The 20,935-nt window shown below is 43.4% G+C and overlaps 1 protein-coding gene across 1 annotated transcript; it reads left to right on the forward strand.

The window, feature by feature from the left end:
• The first annotated feature begins 4,890 nt into the window (after positions 1–4,890).
• On the forward strand, positions 4,891–20,541 carry wdr26a (WD repeat domain 26a). The gene is made up of 14 exons (XM_036539198.1): positions 4,891–5,613; positions 10,075–10,174; positions 10,388–10,444; positions 11,576–11,712; positions 12,441–12,538; positions 13,019–13,175; positions 13,604–13,742; positions 14,106–14,246; positions 14,591–14,710; positions 15,062–15,207; positions 15,454–15,532; positions 15,999–16,128; positions 16,391–16,585; positions 18,619–20,541. The coding sequence occupies exons 1-14, from the start codon at positions 5,303–5,305 to the stop codon at positions 18,642–18,644; spliced, it is 1,836 nt and encodes a 611-aa protein (XP_036395091.1). The 5' UTR covers positions 4,891–5,302; the 3' UTR covers positions 18,645–20,541.
• Positions 20,542–20,935: the final 394 nt, after the last annotated feature.

Genomic DNA, 20,935 nt, shown 5'->3' on the forward strand with positions numbered 1-20,935 from the left:
GGGTTAAAAGATTTGAATTTTCCTCTGGAAGGCGTCTTTTGCGGCAGACAATTATTTCTTCAGACAATCAAGTTATTTAGTCAGTGAGCTCTCAAACATCTTGATAAATTTCTTGTTATATGACCACATTGGTTGTTGAGTAAACCACTGCATTACATTCATGGGATCCAATGCATTTGTATTTTTAATGTGAATCGGCCTTTAGCTATGTGTTTGTTTTGCATCTTTGCTTTTGGTGCTATCCACAACCTCTTCTTAGAACGTTACCTGATAGCTCGCTAAATTGCTTTTTACTGAAAACAAATGCTGACTTTTCATTTTGGTCAAAAAAGGCAGATGACATAGTATTACCGTATGTGGTAATTCTGTCCTTAATCCTGCTGTCCCCTCTCAGGGGCAAGAGTGAAGTCACAAGTGAGGCTCAGAGCCCAGAGTTAGCCTCACTTGCAACCCTGCAATGCCCTGAAATAGACAATGGAAAAAATGGTGGGCCGTTAGCTGTAGTTCTCCCAAGTTCTGGTTCCAACAATGGATAAGGGGCTATTGATACACATTCTCTTACTCATCCGTATGCACAATCTCTCTGTTTCTCTTTCACAAACACATACAAGCATACACACCCTCTCTCACACAAACAAGACATTATTCAGAAAGCAACACAATCCTCCATTACTTCCTCTATCGGCCTGCCTGCTTGCCATTCCTGAGCTGTGAATTACCTGACCCCACTGGAGACTGCTAACAGAGTGCAGACCCCCTGGAGGTACGACCTGTGGGCTGGGACATGTGAAGCTCACCACCTGGACACATTGGTGCACACGAGGCCCTTGCATTGACCGGTTTCTCGTGATGAAAACAGAGAATTATTCCAAAGTGTCTCATTCATCCACCCTGCTGTCAGACAGTATTAAAGTGCATTTGATGCCTTTGCGCACCTACGTACACACCATTATACATACACTACCCACCTACATACATTACACAGCTACAAACAGTTGCAAACACATAATACACTTTACTACTCTATACAATTATATACATACAATATTCCCATGTATTTTGTACAACTACATGAACACAACATACCTGCTTAAAAGCAGCATACCCACTTGCAGACAGCTACATGTACACTGCGCATTTATGAAACAGATCTCCTCACTGATCACACTCGTCTTACTTTTTACTTTCTAAAAATGACATTTCCAGACTGAATAAATAGTTTCCTCTGAATGTTTTCCCAAACTACGTGGTGACGGAAAGCTTATCTGGGGATGGAGGATAACCTGCAGCCTGCCTCTTCTCTTTCTGTGAGTTTGATGAACCTGCAGCTTCATTCTGCTATGTCTATGGATTTAATTAGCCAGCAGTCTGCCTCTTCTCCCTCCGAGTTTAAATGACCTGCGGCCTGCTTCTTCTCTGTGAGTTTAATCAACCTGCAGCCTGACTCTCTGCTGTCTGTGAGTTTGATTAACCTGCAGTCTGCCATCTCTCTCTGTGAGTTTAAATAACCTGCAGCCTGACTCTGCTCTGTGAGATTAACTAACCTGCAGTCTGCCTATTCTTTCTCCGCTACCTTACCTGTGTCCACCTCACACTCACATTTAGCTGTGAGGATTGAAACTAAAGACTTATCTGTCAATCGCTGTGGTGTTGCAGGTGAACTGTATGTGTATGTCAGGTGTTTATTATCTGTTATGTGTGTGAGTGGGGGGGGGTTGCACATCTGTAGGGAAATGTTGCAGGTGTGTGTGTGTGTATGTGTGTGTGTGAGGCAATATTGCAGGTGTGTGTCAGGTGTGTATGCCTATAGGATGATGTTGCAGGTGTGTAGAAATGTCTCAGCTCAGTCTGGACCCTCCTCTCCTCTTCAGTGTCTTTCCTACAAGATTGGTGAAAGTGCAATATTTCTTTCCTCTGCTATCCTATATCTGCTTCAACTTCCTAGTAAAGTACAACATACTTTACCACCTTATATTTTTATATACTGATTGTGTGATGCACTTTTCATTCAAGTTGCTAAAATGTAAAAAGGGATGATGGCCCAGTATATGAGCAGAATGTGCATCCATTCCATTAATTCACTGCTGACTTCAGGGACAGAAGAAAAATACCAGAGCAAAGCTATAATGGCTATGGGGTACTGAAAGTTACAGAACTGGGAATTGCGGACATTGAGCCATGATGTCCAGTCTATATGGGAGGATTCAGGACAGACATGTCCTGAGTTATTTGATGTTTATTTTTAACCCTCAGACTTGGAAATAAAATGGCACTTTGAACGATTTGTATTTAAATGTATTTAATTTGAATGATTTGTAATTTTAAATGTATTTGATTTGAATGATTTGTAATTCAAATTGATTAAAAAATGTCAGACCCTTCGCTTCTGCATGTTTGGATTCACAAGTCTTCACAGGAGCGAAAAAGCAAATATAAGTTGTCGGGAGATGTGCAAGATATACCACGGAGGAGTATGCTTTGCTTTAACATTAAGGTAAGTATTACCATTTTAAGAATATGCCATGCCAACTGTATGTGGAACAGGTCACTGTTAAATGTGGTGCAACAGGATAAACAAGTACACCCCAAGAGACAGGTTTGTGGGCAGCCTTATCTGTACGGGATCAAAAGTTAGCCCTTTTTGGGGTGTTCTACAGAAATAACCAGCAATAACCTGAAGTCTTACTCCCATTAGATAATATCTACTTCTGTCCCATCTAACCATATTTCAACACAGAATTTGGTTATAACCTGAAAAGGCAATACAATAAACAGCCATGCTTAGACCATTTGCCCTTTCCTCCTAATTCTATGACTTTTCCATCTTAATTGTCTTTCCCATTAAATCATCCCAAATGATGCTTCCTAACATTGGTCTGTTCTGTCTGGATAGCCTTAAGTTAATAATATTTAGCCCATGGCAACATCTGTGTATTGTTGCTGAGTTTGCTGCCCCCTCTGATACGCAAAGCAGTGTGGGTATTATTACAGGATAACAGTTTATGTGTAGTGTAGTAGGATGACGCCGTGTGAATGTTTTATTATTGTCTAAGATTAACTCGTCCGGAGACTTCAGATGGTTCAGGAGAGCAAAGCTTTATTCTAGGACTCCGGCCGGAGGAGAGCTAACACACACACAAGCATAGTATCTGCTGACTCTGCCCTGCACCGAGGACAGAGAATATAAAGAGCAGTTGCTTACATTGAAACAGGTGCGCCACGCTCAACTTCCTCCAATTAGTTTCTGCGCAAAAGGCCCGAGACATGACCTAATCAAGTCTGGAGTGCATTATTGTTTGACAGTTAAGCAGATGTCATCCCGCGCAGGGGAGGCAACTTGCAGTTTCAGCTTTTCGCACTCCGTCTTATATATAATAATTAGCATACAACACATACACCATGGCCCAGCATCTTCCACTGGTGTTTGCAATTTGTATAGTTCAGTCTAAGGTCACCCTCTTGCAAAATCAGTTCATTCTAAGGTCATCCCCGCACACTTCTGCTATTCTAAATATCGGTTTATTCTTAGGTCACCCTCTGCTGGTCATGATATCAGATGATTCTTAGGTCACCCTCTTACAATGTCCTTTCATCTGATTTTACTTCCACAGTTATGAAAGACACAAATGGCTTCCACTCCTTCTGAAGGACAAGGTGCTAATAGTAAGTGGCTGCATAGGACTAAACTGTAAGATTGACAGTGTGTTTGTTCTTGATGTGTTATTTGGACCTACTCTATCTTTCTATGCTTCACCCTCAGTTCTATGTCAAATCATCAGTGGCCATCGTATGGTTAACTAAGACTGTCTTTTATTTTAATGTTGTGTTTAATTACAGATTACATGAAAAACTGAAATATTATGTCCAGCCTATGTCCAACATTTTACAGCTGCCATCCATAGCCTATACATACCTGGGATTCATCAACACGCTTAGATACAATGGAGCACACCCATCATGCTTTTGATGAGATTTCATTTCATACAGTGTACATGTATGACTACAACAGTGTGTGTTCTTATCTGAATGTCTAATGCCGTTTGTGATTAAGCAAATATTGTATTTCCTAATACATTCATTTACTAAGAAGGTTGGTGCCTAAATGCAGCAAGCACTGTCCTGCTTTTAATTACAGGTTAATTGACATTATGGCCCATTAGATATCTCAGACATTGAGACCAGTCATAGTGTCCCATTCTGAACATTTGTCTTATTTGATAAAATGTATTTAATTTAAAATTATGTTCCTTCCTTTCAAAGGATGTGTTCTCATAAAACATAATTCAACTGTGCAAAAGAGCACAGTGCTGGTTACAGATACAAATAGTTATTCCCTACGTATCTGGTCATTTACATTTGCAAAAACATGGAATTTGAAGTATTAATATATTATAGTATTAATATTTCCACAAAATTGTTTTCAGCATACAGCCATGGAAGGTTTCCCACATAGGCAACAGAAAAAAAAATCAGATTATTAAAATATGTTTTACTTTTACTTACTTGAGTTGTATATCTAAGCTCCATTGGAAATAAAAACTTGAAAGTTAAAAAGTCAAAAAGCTAAAATCTACACGATTTAAATTCCTATGGAATATAGAAAATGGAGCATTGAGCTTAAACATTTTTTTAATAATATTTAAAGTGGTCAGAAGTCAAACAGATACAGTCTGTTTCTTCGATGAGGATCTGTTAAGTGAAGGCGCTGCGCAGATTCATTAATCATTATATTATGTGGATGTTGCAATGTAGTTTCAATTTCAACTATTGGCTTATCCAAATAGTATAAAGATCCCTAGATGTGCGCACAAAAATACCAGCGTGGAAGCTGATGCCCGTGAACGTCCCGGAGGTGGGTACTATAGGCATTTCCTGTGACGTAACTGCATCTGGACTCCATTAGCGAGTTTGCAGGTCTTTGGATAGAAACAACAACAAAACGGAGAGAGACGAGGCAAGTGCACGGTGTGTACAGTCGGGCTGCGAGGTCTGAACCCCAGGAAAAGATACTTTTTCCAGTCCCCGGCTCGGCTGCTTTTAACCGCAGACGCTGCTTGCGAGGTAGCTAACTCTGGCCTCCGCTTCCCCCTCCTCCTCCGACTCGGACACAGGCGGAGCCTCGCCGCCCCCTCGGAAGAAGCAACGAGTGTCGGCGGCGGAGGGAGCAGGAGAGCCCGAGGCTTCAGGGACAGCGGGCCTCTCTGCGGCTGCTGGAGGACTTGCAACTTTTCCACATCCCCCCACAGCGCCCGTCTCCTACCACTTTCACCGAAACCTAGTCCGTGACATCAGCAGATTTATCATGCAGTCCAACGGGGAAGGACAAGGACAAAATCAGGAGCTGCCCTGTTTAAATAACGCACAGAACGGGGAGTCGTCCTCCGCCGGAGCGGCGCACTCCAACGGGCTGATTCCTAGCGCTAACAACGGTACTACAGTCAGTACGAATAATGGGATTCCGGCCGGGACAACCGCGGGATCCGCGTCCGCATCGCCTGCCACAGGTTCGGGCTCGGATGTCGGGTCCACCATGAAAAAGAAAAAGCGGCTGTCTCCGTCGGAGGAAGATGTCATCCGACTCATAGGACAACATCTGCGGGGGTTAGGACTTAAGTAAGTAGCTAGGTGGCTTTGCTAACTTAGCTATCTAAATTTGCCTTTCAACGAACGATCAAGTCTATATTTAGGTAGATTAATATGTGCCAGCTATTCAGCTACATGGTACTGTGGGAGAGAAATTGGTGGCGTAAATCTTGCGGACACATTGCAGCGGTGCCGTCTAGCTGTCTAATAATATTGCTGTATGTTCTAGAAATGGCTTCGCGTAGCGAACGTAAACAAAACCTTTGTTTACCAAAAAAAAAAAATTAACTAATTAATACAATTAATACAAAACGACATTTCTTTGATTTTTTCCCCCTTTTCACAGAGTCAGCTGGCTAGTTAGATAACTAGTTTTATCACATTAGCCGGCTGCGTTTGTTTACTTTTCAGGACACTGTGACAGATCAGAAAATGTAGCTCGTCGGCCAGTGGTAACGTAAGCTGAGTCAACTGACATTCGAACAGCGAACGCTATGGAGGACAAACCTTGAAAAACAAATCTGTAAATATTTAAATTAACATAGGCACGATTATAGGAAATCATAAATCAATAGGAAATGTGTATGTACGTGAATCGATGAGTAGACTCTAGATAAATTTAGAAATGACTTAAATGATACATTTTGAAGAGCCAACAAGTTTACCAATAAATACATGTGAATTACCGCAATGCACTGTATTCGTTTATTTGCTGAATTTATTATTATTTTTTTTAACTTGTATTTTATTTACGTTTTATGTATTTGCTACCCTTATCACCTTTTCTTGTTAATTATTGCGCATTGCCTTATGGTAGATTTTTATTTGTTGAGCTATTTATTTATAGTTTGTCAACATGCAAACAATATCCGACAATCAAGATCATATTCTGAAAAGAACAAAGTTGCTAAAAGTTAATGGTCTCAACACTGCACACTTGTCCTGTAAATAGCTGACCAAGAAACCACTTAGCGTGACGTTTTTGTTACCTCATGAGAGGACGATAGTGGAGAAGAGCTGGAGGAGGAATGGTATTCTCTTTAGCTACAGGGCTAACCTACTGTATTCATTACTTGAACTGAAAGTAATGTAAGTGTTACTTTCACGTAGGCTGACATAATTTTGATAATATTATGGATTGTCTTCAACACATGCCCTAATACTAAATGCCTAAAGCAGAGTTTCTGTAAAGTGCAGTTTATTTTGGAAATAATTGTAGTTTCCCCTTTTTGCTTTTTGCATCTAGATATGAGTGTTATTTTGTTTAATCATTTTGTATGAGAACTGTTTTAATGTTTCTGTCTGGAATCTAAAATCATGTGAGTAATCATGTGATGTTTATATTTTTCTATCTGGAGGTTATTTGTAATTACGGTGTATGTCCATTGCATGTTGTACTTCCTACAAGCTGTTTTGGATACAGCCAGTCTTTTTCTCTCACAGTTCATTTTCATCAGTCTTTCACAATCAGAGCCATGACATCCTCATGTCTCTTCCCATTCTTACAGTTTAGTGCATTAAATGCCCTTGATAAATGTATTATTTAAATTCCTCAAGCCTTTTTTTTTTTCCAATTTGTCCACATTTAGAATGCAATCCATGTAAGGTGTAAATGTATTTCCTGCCAGAACTCTGGAATGTGAACAATAGTGAGTTATTTTACCCAATGTTCTGCTGAAGAAAGAAAAGACAGATGTCCCCCGATGTTTAGATGCAGATAAAAAATAACTACAAAGTCAGCTAACTTACTCTTTCTACTGTTGGCCTAGTTATCCATAGGTGTTATGTAGGTGTGGATAAGAGGACATTATGTACTGTTCAGGTAGGCTGTCGTGAATGTAGCTTAAGGCTACTGACTGCGGCACACACCTCGAAGCATCCAACTGCAGTCGTACTGTAGGCTTGATATACAGACAGACAGCAACTGCAACTCACTGAACGAGGTACAGCACATTGTCACATCTTGTAAAAACACACCTGTTACTTCAGCTACCCCAGTGCCAGTGGACGTTTCATCAGCAGCGGGATTGGATTGGAAATCAGCAGGCGGTGTCCTCTCCTTCTCACTGATCTTGTGCACATGCCTGTTTTTCTGAACAGTAACACTTGAGCTTTGATGGCAGGCTGCTGGCCATCAGCCTTTTGTGCTGTTTTTTTCTGATGTCCTGTTAAAGGATTGAATGAGTTTGCAGCTGTCAGACTTCACGGTAGTTAATTTAGGCGTTAGGTGTTAGGCGGGACTTTATGTTTCAGTGTTGGGTTTTCATTTATTCTTTTGCTGACTGGTTAAATACAGAGCTCTGCATGCAACTATTAGGTAGTGTTTGGTGTACTATTTAGCAGCAGGTAGTGTGAATCTCTTCCAGAACTGAATGCGCCTGGATTGCTTTTTTTTTTTTTCCTCTAGCAAAACAGTTATTGCAATTGATTACATAATAACATCAAGATACGTTTTGCTATATTGACTCTGAGAGTTGCCACATCAGCAGAATCCTGTCTGAAAGGGGGCTGAGAGGGATTTACATTCCCAGTGTGTGGTAATGGACCAGTGTATTACACAATTATTAATTCATCATTGTATTTAAAAAAGAAAACGGGGAAGGCAGTCTGGACATAAAGGCCCATTTGTAGTCTAAAATTGAGCTGAAGTAGAAATGAATGGGAAGCAGTAGTAAGGTACTGGGACAGGGCCCCTGGCTTTCCTCTTGAATTGGCTGCCTTCTCATACATTTTGTGGAGTTGTGTGCTTCCACTCAGTAGTTATTGGGTGTTATGGTGCACCGGTTTGTTTATAATGCTACTACTAATCATGGCTGCGATTGTGATGTAGCCCACCTGCCACCGTGCTGGTAAGCGTCAGTGATCACCAGTGAGCCTGTAGAGCTGCCTCATCGACGCTACAGTTGCTCCTTCAGCCACCGTTGAAACTTGTCATCAGTAAATCTTTCCGGCTGGTATGTCAGTGATTGAAATGTCACAGTGTTGCAGATTTATGGGCAGTTCCCTTTAGTGCAGAGCAGGCCGTGCTTATTCAGAAGGGAATAATGCTGATGGAACTGTAATATGCTGGAATCTGCCTGCCGGGGTTTTGATGGACAGAACGCATTTGTATGTAAGCAGAATAAAAAATGTCAACAAACAAAAAGAAATGGAAAAAACACTCACAGTAAAAAGGCACAATATGTACTCATTCCAATAAACTGTAAAATCTATTTCTAAATGTAAATTGAATAGAACAATTTATTTTGGATGTCTGATATAAACGCAAAAAAACTGATACTGATATCGTTTCCACCATGGTCTTAATTTATTGTTGTTTTACGCTTTATTTTGTCAAACTGTGCTGTGTTCTACAAGTTAAGACTGATCTAGCTGTCTTCTGGTATATTTATGTCGCTGTGGCTCGGCCTTTGGTTTGTAACTGCAAATACAGAATATAGAAGACACCATTTTCAGACCCGTTGTTTGGTCTATCGCATCTGCCATCTGAGGTGGTGATGCCATAAATTCAGGAGATTTGTTTAATTCCCTCATAGCTGTGTATGTGTTCTTCCTAGCAACACAGTCCTCTAGGTCAGCCTAAGCAACAGAATCAATGCTGGAAATATAATATTCAGTTCAAAATCTTTAAATAAGATTCAGATTAAAACATTTATATAATCTGTGCTCTCAGCTGCCTAGTTATTTCATAACCAGTTCATTAAAGTGGATCAGCTGGCACAGTATAAGCAGGCCTACATGAAACATAAGTAAAAGTATACCAACAAAATATAGCATAAAAAGTCTTTCTTCAAGAATCCAGTGCATTGGATCCCATTTATTCAGTTGTGTTATCTTCTTAACAAGATAGTGTTTGAATGCATATTTATGCAATGTATCAGTTAAAAAAGATTAAGCTGATTACAACTCTTGGATTTCTGACATTTCAGGTTGTCTTTGAAATCTATGTCTATGCCTATGCCACTATACAGTCAAACTGAACACAGAGACACACAAGACATTTCTGAGCTGCAAATGTCATCTCTAAAGTTCCCCACTGAAATGGTATCACGGAGGGAATGGATGTGTGTGGGGATGTTATACTGTTTAGGAAGTCCATTTGGTGGAAAACGTCCAATGTAGCGGGGATAAATGTATTTGATACAGTAGTGGAAACTCAACCATCTACAACGGATAATGGCTGATTATACAGTAGGAGAAATTCCTGTTTTTCACACGATTTCTTGTGCCCTTGGATTACCGCGACCTAATTTCTCAGAATGGCACTGGTTATTGCTACATAGACAGCTGCATTTTGGTTTAGGTTTGCAGTACAATACAGAAAGGTAGTGATAGCTGTCCACAGGGGGACAAAGAAGGGGGGACACAGACATAAACCAGTTAATTCTTAGCTTCAGGAACTTTCTGTGGGTTCATTTCAGCTGTGTCTTTCATGCCTTGATCCATGTACCACACACTTAATGAAGTGCAATGCCTGTCTCTCCTCTGTAGTCAGACCGTGGACTTGCTGATGCAGGAGTCTGGCTGCAGGCTGGAGCATCCAGCTGCCACCAAGTTCCGCAACCACGTCATGGAGGGAGAGTGGGACAAGGTGAGGCCCAGCCCACTGTAAACTGGACACTTAACTGTGTATAGCTGTGTACAGTGCTCTGTATAGCTATGCACTGCTGTGTATGTGACTCAGGCTACCTGTGTCCAGCTGTGTATGGGACTATGTATGGGACGAAACTCTCCTGGGGTTCTAAGTCTGTTTTGACTTGTCAGTACGTGGAGTAAAACCTGGTTCTTCTTTGCTGTGCTGCAGGCTGAAAGTGACCTCAATGAACTGAAAGCACTGATGCACTCTCCCAGCGCTATTGTGGTAAGCCAGCACTGGTCAGGCAGACAAGATGAGTCAAAGCACTGACTGGCTCTATATGAGTGAATGTTCTCTGTTTTTGAATGATGATTTGACCTTCTAAATCCCACTCACATTGCACCCACAAAACACCTGTAATATTCTACCATCGGTTTCAGTCTGGCTGCAGAAATCTTAACAGAATTGTGAATGGCATTTTGCTCCCATCAGTCTTCCATCAGTCTCGCAGTGTTGGCAGTGATGGAGGCTGCTAACGGTCAGTGTGGTGTGAATAGAGCAGGTGGAATGCCAGCATTTGAATGGAGTGCACCTCTCAGGTGCAGCGACCTCACACCACCCGGGTCGCTCCCATTAACCACACACTGAGCGGCAACAAAAACAAATCGGCTTGAGGTTGTCAAGAAACAGCATTTGCCCAGAAAAAGTTATATCAAAAGTGCCAAAGCAATGAATTTTTCTGGCTTCACAGACAAAACAAGACCGAAAGCTGTGTGTACCATGTTATCCTCCTTACTGATTATAAAAGAACTAGACTGCTTCAAGAATTGTAGATATACACTGTAAGGCAATATCAAATACTGGATTTTATGCTGAACTTTTAATTATAATGTTAGAGTGCCATTAAATCCATAAGCCTGAATCATTACCTTGGAGGCAGATCCAGATAAAGCAAGCAGATGGCTAATGCCACATTAACTGGCAGTCATACCCCAACATTATCATGGAGACTTTGTCATACATATGTTACAAATTATTACCAAAATAGCAATAATCATAAGAATGATATTTGTGGTCATAATGAAAACAGTAAACTTTTCAGAAAGAGTTTTTAAAATGTTCATTTTGTCCTGTGTACACTAATTGCTGTTGTCATAGTACCTTATGGTGACCTCACAGAGTTTGGGGTGTCAGTGAGCAATGCTAGTACTGCCAACATTGTTGGAGTGAAAGTAGCTTTGTTCTTTCTCATGTGTAGCACAACACTTGTGTTCTATCTCTTGCCTGTTGGAATATCTGTGCTCTCTCTCTTATCTTAAGTGGAGCATTGTGTTCTCTCTCACCTGTAGTGGAACACCTGAGTTCTCTCTCTCACCTGTAGTGGAACACCTGTGTTCTCTCTCTTCCCCCCTGCAGCGGATGAAGTTCCTGCTTCTGCAGCAGAAGTATCTGGAGTACCTTGAGGATGGGAAGGTGCTGGAGGCGCTGCAGGTTTTGAGAGGGGAGCTCACGCCACTGAAATATAACACAGACCGCATCCACGTCCTGAGCGGGTATGCATGGTCTCCTCCAACCTCTGTCTGTTATTATCCCTCACAGGGCTTACATTCATACTGTTATTACCCTCCCTGCCCCTGTTATTACCCCTTCATATACCTCCTACACTGCTGTTACCCTTCTATTTACAAGCTACAGTTATAACCCTCAGTATAGCTGTTATTATCCCTTCATATACTTCCTATACTGTTACATCCCTACATATAGCTCCTACATTGAAATTAACCCTCTGCGTATCTCCTCCATTCTTATTACCACTCTCTGTATGTGTTACATTTCCCCTCCATAAACATGCTGCATAGAATTACCCCTCTGTATGCCTAATACACTGTTATGGCCTCTGTGTGAACCCCCTAGACTGCTGGACCTTTGACCTTTGGTTCAGAGACAGTTGACTGGTGCAATTCTCAGGCAGCCAATAGCCTTTAACGCTGTAGTCAAATCACAAATTGATCTGCAGTTGTAAGTAATGAGCTGTGGTTGACACATGGCCCCAAGGTCTTATTGGACTGCTGGCTGCATCACAGTGCAACCATAAGTTGAAAACATTTGTCTATAATTGTCGATGGGGACCTTTTTTGTCAGACCGGGGAAGCACAGCTCTAATAATACTGATGCTGTATTTGTCTCTGACTGGTGTCTGATTGGCTGGGAGGGATGCTATCTCTGTCACTGGCATGTGATTTGATTGGCCGACGCAGTGATGTGGCCTCTGTGTTCCCAGGTACCTGATGTGCAGCCATGCGGAGGACCTGCGCGCTAAGGCAGAGTGGGAGGGCAAGGGGGCCAGCTCCCGCTGCAGACTGCTGGACAAACTGCAGAGTGAGTGAAACGCAAGCAGTCGCGCGCACACACACACACACACACACACACACACACACATACAGACACACACACACACACACACACACACACGCACTGCAGCTCTGCGCCGGAGCCAGCCGGGAATAGAACTGGTGAATCATCCATGTTTATATCATCACATGGACACTGGTGAGTAAATCGATGCGTCACAAATACCAGACAGCTTTGTCAACTGCAAAGCTTAAAAAAACAAAAGGGTTTGTCAACCAATGCTTCCCCTTTGCATGGCCATGCTACTTGTTATCACACTACAGCTAAAGTTGTGTGTTATTTTGCCAGACAACATGATCATTTTCATTAAGCTAAATTGCTTGAAGCCCACGAGATGGGGCGGTGATGCTGACTCACTGATGACAGTGTGGATAAGGGCAGCTGATAATGATAATGAGTTTCCTGTTCCTCTGTGTGCGCTCCCCCCCGTGCCGCCCCCTCCCACAGCGTACCTGCCCCCCTCGGTCATGCTGCCCCCCCGCAGGTTGCAGACTCTGCTGCGGCAGGCGGTGGAGCTGCAGAGAGACCGGTGCCTCTACCACAACACCAAGCTGGACAGCAACCTGGACTCGGTGTCCCTGCTCCTGGACCACGTGTGCAGCCGGTGCGCCCCCCCCCCCCTCCCCCACTCCGCCCCGTCCTCCCCCACTCCGCCCCGTCCTCCCCCACCCCCTCCTCCATACTGTGCCCCGTCTCTCTCGTTCCCCCTCTACATCTGCCCCTCTTCTCTCGGGCATGCTCAGATCTTCAGTTTTGTCCAAGGAGGTCTGATGGTGGAGGTGTCTGGCTGTGGCGAGTTCCCTGTATAGTGCTGTTACACTGAGGGTGGGGCCCTGTTACCCTTAGTTTGTGGGTTTACGGTTAGATTAGGTTTTATTAACAGTCATGACACAGTGGGGTTGCTGTCCTGGTCCAGTGGCTGTAATTTGTGAATGTCTCCCCCTGTCCCTTTTAACTGTATCCTCCCCTGTGTTCTCTGAAGCTGGAAGAACTTCAAGTTATTTGTTTTGTTCTTGCATTTTTCACTTGCAGAAAACAGTTCCCATGTTACACCCAGCAGATCCTGACAGAGCACTGCAATGAAGTCTGGTTCTGCAAATTCTCCAACGACGGCACTAAGCTGGCGACGGGGTCCAAAGACACCACAGTGATCATCTGGCAGGTGGACCCTGTGAGTGTGTGCCTCTCTCCTGGTACAGGGCCCCTGACAGCGAACGGCAGACCACTGCAGAATGCTGTAGGTTACCAGGCACAGTACAGCAGACTGAATATGATGAGGAAAGCTGAACCCTGGTCAGTTTTCAGTAGAGGCCAGAATCAGTCTTTGTCCAGCGTACAGATTCAGGGACAGTCTGAGAGGCAGGGAACCCAGATACAGCCAGCATGGTCAGCAGTAAATGGGACCGTGGTGCTGTTGTCAGCACGATCAGCAACTGGGACTTGTAGCACTGTTTTCAGTATATAGTCAGTAACTGGGACTTGTGGCAGTGCTGTCAGCACGGTTGCTAACTGTGAGTTGATTTGTATTTGACAGGAGACTCATCAGCTGAAGCTACTGAGGACTCTGGAGGGACATGCCTACGGCGTCTCATATCTGGCCTGGAGTCCTGATGACACTTACCTGATCGCGTGTGGCCCAGACGACTGCTCAGAATTGTGGTTGTGGAATGTACAGGTAACACAATTGTATGCACACTTGCCACACTTTAATGTGTTTTAAATACAGTGCTTCAAACACCAGTGCCCTTAAAAGACTTTAAATGTTTAAAAACACTACTCATTACTCAACATTTAGGCTCTTTGAAATGGGGACAATGTTTATCAGGTCTTTTGTGGGGACAATGTTTATCTGTAAGAGTGGGAAAATGTGCGACTGCATGTATGTTGTATGTGTGCAAACAGGATCACAAACATGAAAGCCCAATAGCTGTACATGGTGACCTGTAAGGCCTGAACAGTACTTATGGAGGCATTGGCGTGACTCATTTTTTCCTCCTCTCTTCGCCCTCTGGTGGTCAGACTGGGGAACTGCGGACAAAGATGAGCCAGTCTCATGAAGACAGCTTAACCAGCGTGGCCTGGAACCCAGATGGCAAGCGCTTTGTGACCGGAGGCCAGAGAGGCCAGTTCTACCAGTGTGTAAGTCTTTCCCAGCACATGGTGTTTACAGTAAATCTTTCCTAGTACAGGGATCCATAACTCAGAGGTTTCACACATTTTCAGAGAAATTCCTAAAATAGTTACCAATAACAAATGCTGACTCCTCTTTCAGCAGCATACAGCTTTACATTATATTACATTACATTCATTTAGCAGAAACCCTTATTCAGAATGACTTCCAGCACAATAGAACAAGTATACTTACCATGTATCAGATTTAAATCAGGGCTTGCACTGTGATGACACACACCCCAAACAAAACATATAGCGTTGTATCAGTTTTAAAAAAGACGGTGCTGTAGTATAGTCTTACATGGGGCTGTTCTGCAGGACCTGGACGGGAACCTGCTGGACTCCTGGGAGGGCGTGCGTGTGCAGTGTCTGTGGTGCCTGAGTGACGGGCGGACGGTGCTGGCGTCAGACACACACCAGCGTATCCGTGGCTACAACTTCGAGGACCTGACGGACAGAAACATGTAAGCGGGTCTGTCCACAGCTGGGATTGTCCCAGCCCAAACCCAGAGCTGTCCATCTGTTCCGCCTTTGTCTTTGTGCGTTTTTCCGTGAGTGTCTGTGTATTGTTTGTCAGTGTGTGGGGTCATACATGTTGCCTGCGGTTGCTGGTGTTTTGTGTGTCATCTGTGTGTGTGTGTGTCTGTTGTGTCTGTGTTGAACTGGTGAGAAGTGTGGCTCATTGCGTGATCTGCGTTTGTCTTCTGCAGAGTACAAGAGGATCATCCTATTATGTCTTTCACAGTTTCCGAAAATGGAAGATTAGCTCTTTTAAATGTAGCCACTCAGGTAAGCAGGGTCTCCTGTATGGGGTGGGGTGTTTTGGTTGTGAGTGTGATTTTGGCTGTTGTGAGAGGAGACAGTGTAGCGTAGTGGTAAGGAGCAGAACTAGTAACCGAAAGTGTGCTGGTTTGATTCCCTGCTGGGGCACCGCTGCTGTACCCTTGGGCAAGGTACTTAACCCACAAATGCCTCAGTAAATATCCAGCTGTATAAATGGATAACATGTAAAAATGTAACCTATGTAAGTTGCTCTGGATAAGAGCATCTGCTAAATGCCAGGAATGTGATGTCATTTAATATGAGGGGTTTCAGCAGGAGTGCAGCTGTTAATTGGGTTTTAGCAGGATTGGGTGAGATTTTAGAGGGTCAGAGTGCGGTTCATTAAGGATTAAGTGATTGTGTGTGCTTAGAAATTGCTGGTGCCATTCCTTATGGTATGTCTGTCCGTCACACCCCCTATTGGCTCATGCAGGGAGTGCATCTATGGGACCTGCAGGACCGTGTGTTGGTACGAAAGTATCAGGGTGTCACCCAGGGCTTCTACACCATCCATTCATGCTTTGGAGGCCACAATGAAGACTTCATCGCCAGTGGAAGTGAAGGCAAGAAGCCCTCTCTCTTTCGCTGTTTCCGAATAACTTCAATACAGCTGTTGTCATACCTCTGTGTCTCTAAGTGCTCTCTGCCTTTGCACGGTCTGTAGATCTTTCCCACTGCAGTCTGTGTAGGTCTCTCCCACTGCATTGTGTGTAGGTCTCTCCCACTGCACGGTCTGTAGGCTTTTTCCAACGCAGCAGTCCCTCACTGTAACACGCTTTCTGACACAGTCATTAATATTTCTTTGCTCTCTCCTGCCCCCTGCAGACCACAAAGTGTACATCTGGCACAAGCGCAGCGAGCTGCCCATCGCCGAGCTGACGGGACACACCCGTACTGTCAACTGCGTGAGCTGGAACCCCGTCCTGCCCGGCCTCATGGCCAGCGCCTCAGACGACGGGACGGTCAGGGTGTGGGGCCCCGCCCCCTTCCTGGACATGCAGGATGTAGAGGGAGTGAGCGGTAAATGAAGCTTTCCTTACCTCTGTCACGATGCAGAACTGAGCCCAGAAATGATATCTTTAATTAATCGTTCCTGACACCTGTATCAGATTAATATCATCACTGACACATCCACCCAGGAGAATTAAAGTCCCAGGCTATTAAACATGTCTTTCTGTCAGAGTAAAATAATTACTAACACAACTGTGTATGAGGCTAATATTATTTCACACAGCATGCTACCGAGATAGCGTAATTGCAGAGAGAGTAATTTGTGCATCAAAGCACTGTCTCCCTAAGATTACCCTTAACTGGACAACAGAGCCTGATAAAGCCACAGTTTCCTTATTCAGCCTGATTGCTTTGTTAATAATTAACTGATTCTCATGTAAGGACTTTGCTTCAGGAGTCTTTATTTTTGAAGGCACACAGTTCGTAGCTTTATAGTGATGAGCATCCATCATGGTAAAATATTCTGAGTATCAAAAGATGCTCATCACTCAGGTACAGGATGTATTTGTTTTGAGTAGGAGATGTGATTTGTGTGAATGGCTTTGACTAAAGCACTACTTTACCCCATTACAGAAGAGGTTTGGCAGTGGGCTTGAGACGAAATAGTCATTTCACATATAACGAAATTAAGAAAACGACTAAATGTTGCATGGCCCTGAGAACATACCGCCAAATCAAATTACCACATGACCTAAATTGAAACTGGCTTGAATGTAATTAACAATGTTTCCCAAAATATCATGTCAATGGTATTTTAACATGCTTTGCTCGTGTTGTCCATTAGTCATCATCAGTACTAAGACAAAACAGATTTTATAAAACAATTAACTGCAGTCCATTTTTCCTGTTTGTTCCTAGTCGTTGTTCTTCGTTTGTGTTCCAGTTGGGACAGTATTCTCTAATTTTCTTAGTTCGTTTTAATATCGTTTTGCGTTGACAAACCTAAATATTGTAACTGATCCATTCCGTGTCAGTAAGAGCAAAGTTAACAAAGATGTATGTGTCTACAGCCTCTTCTGAGAAGTGACTAGTTCCTGTAGTAAGCCAGCAGCTTAACTCTATGGTGTAACGTCAATACGAAGTAAACAAAGATATCGCAAAAGCCATCAGCTCATTAACTAGCTAAATCCAGCAAATCCAGCAACACGATTTAGAAAATGTTGTAAAAGTTACCTTAAATGTTATGACAAGCTGGGTACTGCTTTCATTGGTGGTTTCATGTAATTAATGTAGAACTTAATAATTTTGGTCTCTCTTCTTACTAGTCTATGAATGTTAGTCTCTGAAGAGCCAGCCCACCTAGCTGAACACGATGCATGTGTTGTTGAAATGTGGAGGAACAGGACCTACGAAAACGATCACAGATGAACTGCTGTGATGTTTCATTGTGACTCACAGGCTCCCACATGCTGGCCAATCACTGACAGACTGTGCTTGGCTCTGATGTCACTCCAGCATAGAAACTGCTGTCTGTAACAGCCCAGATGGCAAATGGCTGCTCTGCCCAGCTTCCAGCCCACCAATACCCGAAGGCATTCTCTGTAATTGCGGAGCACATCGGCTCCTTTCTGTTTTTCCCATCTAGATTTCCGCAGGGGGTGGGCGTAATAAAACACTTGATCGCCTGTACCCAGTCACCTCCCTGAATGATGAGGTGAAGCGGTGTATATGCCACCGTCAAAGTCCTGTGCTCCGAGAGAGGCAGCTCTGTTAGCATGGTGATACGCTAGCAGTCGTGCTGTGGTTTCATCAGCACAATGTGCTGTTGGTTAAAGCTGGTTCATTTAATGGATTCCAGGACTTGGATTCAGTGGATCAAAATGCATCTGTCAGCTTTGGTCGTTGGTTTGCCTGACTAACTGGTACCCTGAGGGTGGAGAGGCAGGGTAAACGCCATCCAGCAGAATGGGCACTGGGGCAGTAGAGAGCACTGGGTGTTCAGGCAGTAGGGGCAGCTAGCGTTCAGAAGCCTGAGAGAGGAGCAGAAACCAGAGGCAGGATGAATGTCTATAACGTTTTCCCACCTCTTCCCCATTCCTCAGAGAACAGCTGCACCATGGATAGTTGATGGTTACCCTGGAGTGGCGAAAACTGCTCTAACGAGACAAATTTGAAAGTGGAGACGGAGAGGAAGTAGACGATAAATTTTGAATTTTTGAAGCTGGCTGTGACTTGCGCCCTTGCTGTGGCTAATGTAACAGTGGAATGTGGATGAATCATTGGAACTTAAAACCATCAGGAGACTTGCCTCTGACCTCTGACCTCCGACCTGTGCACAACATCTCCAGCGGCACTTCTGTCTGCCCCCCTCCCCCCCTCCCCCAACTTCCTGAAGAAGCACGGACCCCTCCAGCCCGTCAGGTGTGACCTCAGCCGGGGGACACCGGAGCGGGATATCACTTTATTTATTTCATGTTCCGCTCCTTCCTGCACTTTGGAGTTTATCAACTAAGCCCCCAAAACAGACACTTGTTTGAATTTTTATAGTTATATTATGATTGTTATTATTGTTGTTATAATTTATCAGTTAAATTAGAGGGCTTGAATAGTGGCAATGGTGTGTTTTATTATAAAGTCTTCTGCTTTTCTTTTTTCTCTCTATCACACACACACACAGACACACACAGTCATTGCATGATGGTAGGAGGTGTGTGTGTGCGCATGTGCACTGTTTTCACCAGCAGGAGGTGTGTGTTCACTGAATTATAGAGGATTTTATTCTGCAGGATTTGCAGGTATTTTAACAGACTGATTTATCCAGGGAACAGAGCTGCGCTTGATAACTTTTTCAGTCTTTTATTTTTAAAATACACTGTCATTTTTTAAAAATATTTCTTTGAAGTTTATTTTTCGGATGGATGGTATTCGGAGACGAGGAAGATGCAGAATCTTTGCGTAATGTCTGTGACCGCAGTCTGGGTGTGTGTTGGGGGAGGTGGGGGGGGTGTCATTGAAGGCTTTCTTTCACACTAACCCCAGGAGAAGGCATTACATGAAAGAGGGATTCACCGGGAGGAAAGACAACACAGAACTAACACACATCAGAGTTCCTTAAAATACACTAACTGAGGCTGCAGCGAGTCCTCCTTCCCTCTCTTCTCGCTCCCGCTCTCGTTCTTTCACTCCCTCTCGCTGTTCTCTCTCCCCTGCAACTCTGGCCTCCCCTCCTCCTCTCTCTCCCCTGCTCTCTCCAGTTCCCTGTGGCAGGTGGGCATTACTGCTGTGTTTGGTTTGCAGCGACCTCGGACTGACATTGACTATTTAAACTGAACTGCTTTTCCCTGTGTTTTATGGGTTTTTTGTTACTAATTTCTGTCCATGTTGTGTCATTTGTTTTACCTGTATCATCATATTAAAATATACCTTGCCAGTGGGTCTCTATAATTTTCCATTCGTGCATTTCCTTAACCTACACCATTTCTTAATGTATAAATCTATGTATACTTACACTTGAGATGTTATTGAGTGCTGATAGGTATTCTTTATGGCTGCTGTGGCCATTAGCTGAAACCGTGACATAAAGGTAACACTTTGCCTGATTTGGTGTGCTGTACATTATATGCTGTTTGATATGGTATATACTAGAAAATACACCAAGTAAGCCTCAGGCAAACTGCTCTGTAAAACTCCTCGCCTGCATCAGGCGAGTCCCTCCAGTTGTTTGTCCCAGAACACAATGAAAGCAGTAACACACACCTCTCCAACACAGAAATGCAGAGGTGCTCTGACTTATGCAAGCTCATTTTTGGTTTTCCTTTTTTTCCTTTTTTTTTGAACGCTTGTGTTTTTTAGTGACCTCGCTGTAAAGCCTTTGCCACGTCAAGATGTCTTCAGGTGTGACTTGTCGGGTGGAGCAATCAGGTTCCGAGGATGTATCTGCATTTAAATGTGTTACTACAAAAAGTGATTGTATCGTTGTGTAACGTGTTGGAGAAGTGTTATGTATGCATATTTTCAATAAAGCATTCAGGGTTTTAAAAAAAGAACAAATACAAGCGAATGCTGAGTATCTTTCTTCGTAGTATTCGTGTAAGGCCAATCTGAGATTGGAGGGGGTCATTATCTGTTTTTGTTACCCGAAAAAGGTTCTCTTCTGATAATGCCAAAGATGGTGGACCCTGCTCCAGCTTCCTAACCTGTGAAGCTGTCTGCTCCCATGATGGTCTCTTTTCTTGACACCTTTGACATGCAAATATAAGGTTTCCAAATGTAAAGGTGTTGCTTTTCTGGGTGGGCCCACAGATTTGCTCCTCAACACTCCTCTGAAGTTTGTGACCTTTGACACCTTCACTCAAGGACGGGATTCCTGAGGCTAGTATGCTCCGGGGTTTTCATTACTGTAGATGCCTCCCAGACAGG

This window comes from Megalops cyprinoides, chromosome 10 (assembly GCF_013368585.1).
Source record: "Megalops cyprinoides isolate fMegCyp1 chromosome 10, fMegCyp1.pri, whole genome shotgun sequence".
NCBI classification, from domain to species: domain Eukaryota; kingdom Metazoa; phylum Chordata; class Actinopteri; order Elopiformes; family Megalopidae; genus Megalops; species Megalops cyprinoides.

Excerpts from the sequence above, each read along its gene's own strand:
- wdr26a (XM_036539198.1), top strand. The coding sequence starts at position 5,303 with ATGCAGTCCAACGGGGAAGGACAAGGACAAAATCAGGAGCTGCCCTGT. Across the intron at positions 5,614-10,074 it reads CTGCGGGGGTTAGGACTTAA|TCAGACCGTGGACTTGCTGA; the intron begins GTAAGTAGCTAG and ends TCTCCTCTGTAG. Across the intron at positions 10,445-11,575 it reads ACTCTCCCAGCGCTATTGTG|CGGATGAAGTTCCTGCTTCT; the intron begins GTAAGCCAGCAC and ends TCCCCCCTGCAG.